We start from the raw sequence: 11,479 nt of genomic DNA, 5'->3' as shown, positions 1-11,479 counted from the left end.
GATAATCAGAGTGAATCATAAACAATCACAATGATAGAACTAGACAATTAAAAAATACATTGATGATAAATTATGAAATTATTAATATTAGGATTGAAAAATATAAAATTAGAATTTTAAATTCAAAATAAAATTAAAAAAAAGATTAAAGATAGACATTGATGGAACATCAAATTTTTAATGCATATAAAGTTATAAAGATAAGATAAATGATAAATAATAAAATAATAATTCATAAAATATAAAATAATTTTAAAATTAAATAATATATAAAAATTAATTAATAAATAAAATTAAGAAAATTATTATTTCACAATTGTTAAAATATTTTTAAAATATATTTAATTACTAAGACTATTTAATACTCTAAATATTTTATTAGGACCGTCAAAATCAAAACCCACCGTGTGTTTCCAGTGCCCCCTAGTGCTAACATCTTGTGTTGGTTAGTATATATTCTTAACCTTTCATGATTATATTTTCTCCACTAGGTATTATATATTAATTGATTATTCTTAAAAAAGAAAAAGAAAAACATGAGAGAGAGAGAAAGAGAGAGAGATGTAGAGCACAAACATAATAATCATTAATCAACTACCACGTACAATAGCAATGTGTTACTTCTTTTTTTAGTTCGTGGTGACATACTCAGTGATGAAATCAACGATAATAGTGACACACCGAGTGTGGTTAACAAAGTCATCACAAAGACCAGATATAATAAATTAAAGCAATTAAACGCCTATATATATAGATAGATATCTTCAAAGTGCAAACATCCCGAATTAACAAGCATATTAATACATACATATATACATACAAGCTCATATTTCAAACATAATCGTCAAGGCTCCATTTGGATTCTATTTTGTGTAACGTAGAGGCAGAACAATGGCCGAAGTTCAGAGCATCCATATTCCTCGTGTGAAACTTGGTAACCAAGCCCTTGAGGTATTAAACTCTCTATTCTAAGTCAACTCGAATATTTAGTTTAAAAGATAAAACTACAAGAAAAATAACTTTTAGCGGCCATTTATTTTGCTTTTAACGGCAATAAAAATAGCCGCTAAATTTACCGGCAAATAGACATTAGCCGTCTTATGCTTTGCCGCTAAAAGGTTTTAGCGGCAATTATAACATTTGCCGGTAAAGACTTTTTTAATGGCCGCAAAAAGTATATAATTTTTAGCGGCCATTTTTTTGGCAATTTATATGGTCACCAAAGGTAATTCTAAAATTGCAATGTTATTCATTTTTAGCGGCCATTACTATTGCCGCCAAAAACTATTTTACCGGCAATTTATATGACCACTAAAAATAATTTTAAAATTGTAATGTTATTCACTTTTACTGCCCATTACTATTGCCGCTAAAATCTTAAAACTTTGTTTAGTTATATTATACTCATTTTCTTAGAAGTCAGGAACTATCTTTTTTTTTTAGAATCTCAATAATTTTTTCCAACAATTATTATTGTTATGTATAAGGAGAATAAGTGCATTGTTCATAATAATTTGAGTTCACAAGACAAGGTACTGAAAGACTGGTACAGTGGTACCCTCAATAGTCAATGTTTCGAACATGCACGTGCTGCTTATCATTTTGTTTATGAAAACAATGAAAGGATAAAGTAAACAAGAACCACAAATCTCAATATCTCATTCGTAGGTGATTATGAACAAAATCAATGAGTCGTGTGTATTTTCTTTAGATTTTTGCGATGGTCTTGACAAATGAAACAAAAAGAAACATACTGAAATGCTATTAGTCATTCAGTGGTAATATTACTATGAATATGTTTCAAAACTGGAGCAGGTTGCAAAGTACAATACATAAAACTATTTGCATTCATAGTAATTAAACATTTTGTCCAAGGTACCAAGATTTTGTGCCTTGCTCTTGAGACTAGAAATACATTTCCCGTGGCCATAACCCTTTTTGTGTTGTTCCCATTCATGTAATTCTCTTAGCACCCTGTCTCCACAGGCCTGCCAAAAAGCAAGTACATCATCAAGAAGCAAATTTTAATGAACCACAAAAATTCGATATTGCAAGCAGCATTTGCTAGTGCTTCGCACGTCACTAGTTACATGTTTAACTTATACTGCGATACTTTTGGCATCCGAACATGGATTTTCTGGTAGCTTAATAGTTTAAAACCAACTGTTTCCCCAAAAATCTTTTCTGTAAGTAAATGTTTGAAATTTGTGGTATACACCAAGAATACAAAATCAACGTAGAACCGAAATATAAAAAGTAAGCAAACAAACAATGCAGTTTTCAAGAAATTAAAATTAAAAATTGCTAGCTGGATTCCAAAAAGCATAACAGACCTTGCATATGTATTGAGTCCAGAGGTCCCTTTGATTAATTTTCACTTGGTGTCATTTGACATGCCACAAGTGGATGACAAGCTTCCATTCTCACACAAGAAGGAACCAACTACCTTTGTAGCTGACTCAACCACTTTGTCAGTCCATACATCCTCTGTTTTGCCTAAACAAAAAGTGACCTAATCAATATAAAATGTTATTTTATGGCAATATAAAATGTATGTTCCAACCAAATAGTGTTTGCAGTCTATTGAGCATCCTCTTCTGCAATGATCATAGCTGCTTTATCAATCTCAGGTTTCAAAATTCAATTTTCTTTTAATTCCAGTCATATCAATGTAGAAAGGCAAAGACAAATGTCACATACGAAACATTTGAAATTTGATCCATTATATCAACTTATCTTGAATGAACATTGTTTCTTGCCACAATATGCATTAAATTTAGATGGAACCAAGTACCAACAAGAAAGAAAAATCAACAGCAGCTTTTTAGAACTGCCAGAAGGGATCATTCATTCCCTTGCAATCTGTAGAGAAATGCATGCTGTATCCTGTTTATGATGGAACATAATCTCCATCTCACAATGTACAACTTGAAAGAACGGCATGTGGTGCTAAAAAATGTGAATAGGATGAGGCCAAGAAACCTTTTTGAAGCCTATGAATTGAAGAGTTAGAGAGGCAAAATTCTGAAAGGTAGCATCATCTGTTGCTGTTACTGTGTCTGCGATGATGGTTGGCTGATTCTGTTATTGGTTACCACTTCAACTGCAGCATCATCTCTTGATGGAACTCTCAGGTATGATTTCATGGTATCATAAACAGTAAACCCAATTGCCACTGATGAAACAACCTGAATTGCAAAAAAAAAAAAAAAAAAAACATCAACTAGAAGGAATCTAACTGCTTATTGCTTTTTGCATTTTTGTTCACAAATCCTAAAAAGGAAATAGTTAAAATTAAAATGGAAACCAAACATGTTGTAAAGTTTTAGTTGCTCAAATATGCAATTAGTTTTCCCATCCCACCTTTATGTAATTGATGCTGAGCCCTGAGAACAGCTGCTTCCAGCCCTGATTTCGAGCAATCACAACAAGTGATTTCATGATCCCCTTCAGTTCTGCATTATCAGATGCCAGCAGAGTTTGAACCTAGCCAGAATGAACAAAGAGCTTTGAACTGATTATAGGAATCTGAGTTTTAACTGCTATCTCTATACTTACTTAAATTTCTTACAATCTCATCAATCTCCAATGAACAAAGAGCTTTGAACTCTATTCTAAAAAATAATGAGTGTAACACAAATTGTAAGTTTAATATCTTATTGCTTATATAATGCAAATCTCACTATTAAGTATTAACTATTGAAGCAAAATGAAAATCGGTAGGATATCACCAACCTGAATGAATAGCTCGAGATCTTTGCCAATGTGAATAAGGTCGAGATTGCGATCGACGTGGAATGTGAATGTGGCTGCCAACATCGAAGAAGACGGCGTAGAAGCTAGAGGCTCTGTTATCGGGTGAAATCCTGCGGTGCGTGAGGGTGTAGTCTTCGATGGACTCGTTGGAGGAAATGGAAGGCAACACGTAAAGCACAATCGTGATGAGTACCAAAGGAACCGCCACCATCATCAGCGCTCGGCGGAGCTGGTAAGTCTTGTCGGAGGGCAACTCGTGCGTCAATCGCAACAGCATTCTTCCGAATCTGAGTTCTGGCAGCTCCACGGAGGAAGACGATGGCGAGGTGGCAGTATGGCCGTCGAGGAGCTCGGTGGAGGATGGTGACCGGTGGCGGATCTTTCCATTACAGGAAACGGTGGCGATGAAGGATGGTAATGGTGGCTGGATTTAGGGTTGGGTTTCTCAGAGAGAGTGAGAGAAAGGGGGTGGGGTGGGTCTTGTCTTTCTGTTTCACAATTATCTTAATTGTAAATTTTTATAAAAAATATTTTAATAAAAAAATACCAGCCATAGTACTATGCCACTAAAATTTTTTTATTAAAAGTAATTTTCTTATATTTTAGTGGCAATAAAGATAATTGCCATTATAATATATAGTATTAATGACAAATATATAATGGCCACAAAAAACATAACTTAAATAAACAAATAGTGGCCATTATATTATTGCCGTTAAAAATTTGTCGCTAAAATTAATTATTTTTGTAGTGTAAGAATCATCTATCAATCTACCGCGGCTACTCGTAAAATAAAAATGTTATGCATACATTAAAATTAGTCAATACATATTTGTATATAAATATATATATTGTATAACTTATTTTTAATGTATATTTTATACTAATAATTAATTTTAGTATTTAATTTTTATATACACCTATTATGATTGTATATTCAAAATATATCTTCAAAGTAAAACTTCTAATCTATATTTATGTTATATATATATAGGAATATTAAAATTTTTTGTTTTTTTATTCTAAAATATATTTTTCATTGTATATAATTTATGAAAGATTATTATTTAATTCAATAGATACAATAGTACTTATTGATACACTAGTCATAATAATTGTGTATTTGTATGAATCAAGAATTATGTATCTAAGGACACATTAATATAAATTATAAGGATTTGCAATTAAAGTACTTGATCGCTTGTAGTTAAGGAAATGTAAAATAGCCAATGAGCTATAATTTAAATGGCATATTTTTCTCATATTCACCTAAAAATTATAAATTTGAGACTCACTTCTAATTTTTTAAAAAAATGTAATAACCGTTGGTCCAATGTAGTTTTGTCATTTTAAATATTTTAACTTGAATATTATGAAACATTTATGTATGTATTAATTTATGATTCAATTATTTTCTGTTATTAAGGTTTCGAAGATGGAATTTGGATGTATGAACCTTACTGGAGCCTACGCTGCTGGTATTTCTGAAGAGGAAGGCATTTCTATTATTAAGCATGCTTTTAATAAAGGAATCACCTTCTTTGATACTTCTGATATTTATGGACTCAATCTATTCTTAATATATAAAAGTAGATACATAAGTTTACCCATATTACTTTGAAGCTATTTCTCTTCTTCTACTAATGCCATGTCAGCAACATTGCTTACTTGGCAAAATGTTAGAATCAACCACTCAAATCTTGCCAAATCAACTATTATTTCCAAATCAACAAAAAATAAAATATACAAAAAAAACTAAAAAAATACAATACAATAAATTTGTAACGTACAAATACATTAAATCCATATTCCTATATTTATTATATCTTACCGTTATAAACAATTATAATCCCAACAATTAATTTATTAATTTTTATAAATAACTTACTAAATGTAATAAATATTCATATTACAAATGTCATAATAATATTATTAATTATAATAAATTTTACGTTACAAGTATTCAAATTCCGTACTATTTGAACTACTTATATAAGTCTCTTACCACTATTCTTTCAAATAACATCAAATTTAACACAAAAAATTTATTTCTGAATTAGACATCTCAAACTTATTCAATGGAGCATCATTCTTTCAAGGAAAAATGATTAGAAATCGAATAACTATCCAAGATCTAATAGCCATGCAACGAGAATCTGATGATCAGGTATGACAAAAAAAAACTCACAACATGCATCATACATTCATACTTACTTAAATACCGTATACCTAATGAATACATAAATTGAATATTAGAATAGGAAAAGATCTTCACAATTTTAGCAACTATAAACGAAATTGATGACAAATTTGTATGAAACTATGTTGAATGTGAAAAGTGTCCGAAAAAAGCATATAAAAAAACAACTACATTTGTGGCACATGTAATCAAACACCACAATATCCAACAATAAGGTAACTCTATATATATACTTTTCATAATTCTATCTATCAAATTATTAGTTACTAATCTAATACTTATTTTAGATTTAGAATTCAATTAAAGGTTTCAGATTAAAGTGCTACAATAACTTTTGTACTATTTGATAGCGAAGCAAAAAATTTATTGGGCACAATTGCTTCAAATCTAATGACACTCTAGAAAAGTAATGGCATTGAAGTACCACTCCATTAAGAGATTAAGAAGAAAGAAAACCATACAAATTCAAGACATATCTTCGAAAGAAGAACATTAATGCAAAGATGGAACAAACAACACAATAGAAAGTGCATTCAACTCAACAATTCATAAAGAACATGCCTTCACAAGAATCTACGACAGAAAGAAGAAAGTAACAACTCTAACAACAACCAATAAAGAAAAAGGAAGACGGGCGCTATATAAGAAAAGACTAAGTCCATCAACTAAAATAAATATAAAAATCAAACCACCAAATAAAAATGTCACTTTGTACAACTTCTAACATCCAAATCTTTTGTACTATAAATTATTTTAAATAAAACACCTTTTAAATTTAACTTTAATTTATACATATTTAATTTATTTCTACAAAATATAACAATTTTTAATATTTATTATATACTATCATTAATTTACCGTTTTGTGCAGTGCACGAGTCTCATTCTAGTGCTAATGAAATTTTGGTCGGAAAGGTACGAAGGAATTACTACTTCTGCATAAAAACTATTCTTATTTGGGATACTCTTACCAAGTACAATTTTTATGGATATAAAAGTTGAATTCTTTTAAAATAAAAAATTATGCATTTAGCATCATTGAGATTATTATAGTCTCTTACATTTAGCATCATTGAGATTATTATTGTATTAATTGCAAATGGAATTTATACTGCCTCTTTTAATTAAAATAAGCTATCCAAAGTTATATCTTTAACTCTTCAATAAAAGAGAACAATATACAATAACGAACCTCTCTTTGGATTTTGGCTTTGTTATAGAGGATATTTTTGCCATTTTAATTGAACAAAGCAAAAGTAAAAGAAAAAGGAAAAGAGAAGCATTAAAATTTAGAACACATGTATGTGATGTGGAAGATACATCCATAAAAATTTGACAAGTCAGCGGACTAACAGTTTCTATAATATATATTAACTAATATTTATGAAGAATAAAAATTATTTTTTAATAAAAAATCTACCAAAAAAAATTATCATGTGCAATACACATTTTTTCTGAATCTAATGAAAAAAAACTCTATTCTTTGCCTAATTCTAGTCTTCATTAACAAATTTTTCAAAAAAATCTAGTGTGATGTCTATCAAAAGAACTACAAACTAGAGAAATGGTATCTGTAAGACTTCAAAGAGATGTGAATGGAATTTAACCATCATAGAACTTAAAATTAACTCTTTTTTTTTTTACCTATTGTTTACGTTATTCATAAAAAACGTGGTTCTCTATACTTTCTCTAATTCATTATTTATCGCTCTTATTAGCAAGATCTTTATTAACTGAAAATTGACATTTTCTTTAGCTTTTCTTATGTATAATATTTTTGTATTATTTTTTTCAGGTTTTAAAGCAACTCCCTAGAAAAAAGATTTAGATAACTACAAAGTTTGGTATTGAAAAGTTAGATATTAATACTTTAAACTTGAAGATCAATGGTACACCAAGCTATGTACGCTCATGTTGCGAAGCTAGTTTGAAACGTCTTGAAGTTGAATACATCGATCTCTATTATCAGCATAGAGTGGATACAACAGTTCCTATAAAAGACACAGTTAAAAACTTCTTTTATTAATAGCTTTGCAAATTAATTAAATTGGAACATAGGACATATTCTATACTGGTGGTCACTTATTTTTTATCATTTTTGTGTTGCATAATATCTTTTCTTTTACAATTTGTTAAATTTTATATCATGCATGAAATAGAAAAAGATAACATTCGAGAACTTTTTGACTTATGTTATCCTACTATTGGTAGTTACTGTGGTAAAAACATTTTTATATGAAGATGATATTATTAATATGTTTAGTCAAATATGTTAATTCATATAATAATTTACAATATCATTTTTATATGAAGACATCTTTATGAAAGTAGTCACTTATCTTACTAAGTACATTATTAACAAATAGTTTTTTGGATTATTATTATAGATGGATGAACTTAAGAAATTGGTGGAAGAAGAAAAATTTAAATACATTGGATTATCCGAAGCTAGCTCAGATACAATAAGAAGAGCACATGCAGTTCATCCAATTACTACTGTACAACTTGAATGGTCACTTTGGACTCGTGATGTTGAAGAAGAGATAATTCTTCTTTGCAGGTTAATTTTAGTTACTTAATTTCATAGTAGTAGTGTATGTGTGGGTTTTGTATGACTTGTTAAAATTTAAGAACGAAGATAGGGGAAACACATAGGCCTTGTTGTTTCTGAATGTATATAATTTCATATTTGTGTTTATGTGAGATTAAGCTTTTCTAATATATTTATTTTTTCAGAGAGCTTGGTATTGAAATTGTACCATACAGTCCTCCTGGTCGTGACTTTTTTGGTGGCAAAGGAGTCGTGGAAAACCTTCAAGCTGATAGTCTTTTGGTAGGTAAATTTATGAAATAAATTAAATTTCATCTGATCCTTAAATTTTCATTTGATCCTTATAAAGAAAAAAATATTATTTTTAAATAATAAGTATAAAAATTAATTATGTTTATTTATGTACAGATTTAATACTTAATTAAATATAAAAATATATACATTAAATTTTTTATTTTTTTTAAAATGTTGTTAAAATTAATATCTAGTAAAAAAAGTGAATTCTTTCACAAGATAATTATTAAAAAAATCAATAAGATAGTAAATTCTGAATGTCTAATAGATGGTTACTTTTTTATTTACTAGAATACTCATCCTCGCTACTAAGCACAGAACTTGGAGAAGAACAAGAAGATATATGAGCGAATAGAAAGCCTTGCTAAGAAGCACCAATGCAGCCCTGTCCAACTGGCATTAGCATGGATTCTCCAACAAGGCAATGATGTTGCGCCTATTCCTAGTCAGTAACATAACAAAATATTATTATACATCTCTTTTTAATTTTCTTCATTTAAAAGTATATATATATTATTATAAAAGATGTAATATCAAATTTGGTTTTTGAAAATTCTAACCACTCATTCAAATAGTTTTTGATTTTTTAAAATATCAATTGATCTTTAAACTTTATAAATTGTATTCATCTTTAATTTAACTACTGTTAACATATAATTGATTTGGAGTATTATAATACTAATGTAGCATCTTCAATCGAAGATGACATGATTAAGATTTTAACAAATATGTATGCCAAATTCGTTAATTAAGTTCATTTTAGTGTCTACACTAATATAAAATCAATTAATCAAAATAAGTTTAATTAACTAATTTATGACACCTATTTAATTATACTGAAATTTTAATCATGTTTTTTTTATTGTTAGAGATGCTACACTAATATTTTAATGTTCCATATCAGTGTTAACGACACTTAGATTAAAAACAAACGAGATTCATAATTTATAAATTTAGGAATTAATTTGCTCCTTTCTAAAAATCAAAGATTATTTTAATAGACGTTAAAATTTTTAAAATTCAAACTAGACATTACCTAATATATAATGTATGAAAAATATTATACATAATATTATTAGTTATTTGCTGAAATTTGTGTTCACCTTTACAGAAACAACCAAGATTAAGAATCTGGATCAAAACGTTGGTGCCTTAGCAGTGAGACTTGAAGAAAGAATCTTAAAAGAAATTTCCGATACAGTTCCAATTGAAGATGTAGCAAGTACTCGTCACTTTAGTGAAACTCATGGAAAAGCTACATGAAAGTTTTCTAACACTCCACCAAAAGATTCAAGCATCTCAGTTTGAAGAACTAGAAGTCCTCTATATTTGAACAATAGTGCACAAGTTTATGAATTGAAGACAATTCTGTGGAAGCATATGTGCTACATACTCTATAAAAATACACTATGGGATACTCGTAAACCTGTATGAATATAGTGATATGGATTGGTTCTTGACTCCGTTGATTATTATTTATTTTGTTTTAAAATAAAATAAAATAAAATGAGTCAAGTTTAATTTTAGCATGTTTGAAATTCAAATTATACTCTAAATTTATGGTTTAGACTAATACCTTTTTTTTCTCTCTTTTTTTTCTGTGTTTTGATAAAAGAAAAATTATGAAAATACACAGTAATAAAAAAATTGTGAAATAAAATTTTCTCTAATTTCTTTTACATATAGTACGTAATTATATATAGAATAATAGAATAAGTTATGAAACATTTCTCGATGAATTTATAAGTCCTAATTAAAGGAAAAAAGTATTAACTATTTTTTTTAAAAAAAAATTGTGATGAGTTTATAGATATTCATGAGAAAAAAAATATTAAATAAAATAAAAATTTATATACAATTATCTTTATATAAATTTTATAGATAAAAATTATTATATGATTTGAAGTAAATAATTAAAAATCATTAAATTATTTGATAAATTTAGATAAATTAACATCTAATAATTTAATTTTTAACTATTAATATCACATAAAAACAATTAATTATCTAAAATTTTTAATTATCAACTTTTTATATACGCAAATTTTGACATTAAATTAAATAAATTCCTCAAAAATTACAATACTAACAAAAATTAAAGATTAGATGTGTTTTATCCCTTCATCTCTTTTATACAATCTAATAAGGATTTATAAATTATATTATAAATCCAATCTTAGGATTCTTTGGATTTACTTGGTACTTGCTTTAAAAAAAAGTTGCATATTGAACTAGTAATATCTATCCTTCTATTAATTTATCGATCTATCTATCTAATCATATATTATATTAAAATTAGATTATTTGCACTTAATAATAAAATAAACATGGCATTCTAGTAAAAATATTTTTTAATTTATTTTATTTAATTTATTAAATCGAATAAATTATTCTAATTATTTATATCAATTAATTAGTGTATGCAGTGTATGAAAAATATTTATTTTCTTGTATTTATATCTAAAATATATTTTTAAAAAAATTATCATGAATATATTTTACTGATATAAAATAATTTATATTTTTTGTAATTTATATAAATACCAAATAATGGTATAAAATAATAATAATAAGGATTAAGTATTTTTTTCGTCTCTAAGGTCTGAGGTGAAAATCAAAATCGTCCCCGACAATTTTTTGTTATTAAAATCATCCTCAACGTTACAAAACGTTATAAAA

The 11,479-nt window shown here is 27.6% G+C and overlaps 1 protein-coding gene and 1 pseudogene across 9 annotated transcripts; one reads left to right on the top strand and one right to left on the bottom strand.

Moving 5' to 3' along the window:
• Positions 1-1,741: 1,741 nt before the first annotated feature.
• On the bottom strand, positions 1,742-4,262 carry LOC112776597 (mitochondrial carrier protein CoAc2). 9 transcript variants are annotated; one of them, XR_011877295.1, is made up of 6 exons: positions 3,736-4,251; positions 3,559-3,614; positions 3,364-3,455; positions 2,983-3,188; positions 2,334-2,496; positions 1,742-1,988 (listed from the first exon to the last, which is right to left on the bottom strand). XR_011877295.1 is itself a non-coding variant. In XM_025820797.3 (3 exons), exons 1-3 carry the CDS (start codon positions 4,031-4,033, stop codon positions 3,051-3,053), a joined length of 528 nt encoding a protein of 175 aa, XP_025676582.1. In that variant the 3' UTR covers positions 1,742-3,050. The 9 variants fall into 9 exon arrangements, 2 of the variants coding, with proteins under 2 accessions (XP_025676582.1, XP_072083301.1); XR_011877294.1 differs by having other exon boundaries at positions 3,364-3,614; positions 3,736-4,262; XR_003190080.3 differs by having other exon boundaries at positions 2,334-3,188.
• Positions 4,263-5,155: 893 nt separating this feature from the next.
• Positions 5,156-10,063, top strand: LOC112776596 (probable aldo-keto reductase 1; annotated as a pseudogene).
• The last annotated feature ends 1,416 nt before the right edge of the window (positions 10,064-11,479 follow it).

The sequence above is a fragment of the Arachis hypogaea genome, chromosome 19 (genome assembly GCF_003086295.3).
Source record: "Arachis hypogaea cultivar Tifrunner chromosome 19, arahy.Tifrunner.gnm2.J5K5, whole genome shotgun sequence".
NCBI classification, from domain to species: domain Eukaryota; kingdom Viridiplantae; phylum Streptophyta; class Magnoliopsida; order Fabales; family Fabaceae; genus Arachis; species Arachis hypogaea.
This window is presented reverse-complemented; position numbering and strand designations above follow the sequence as displayed.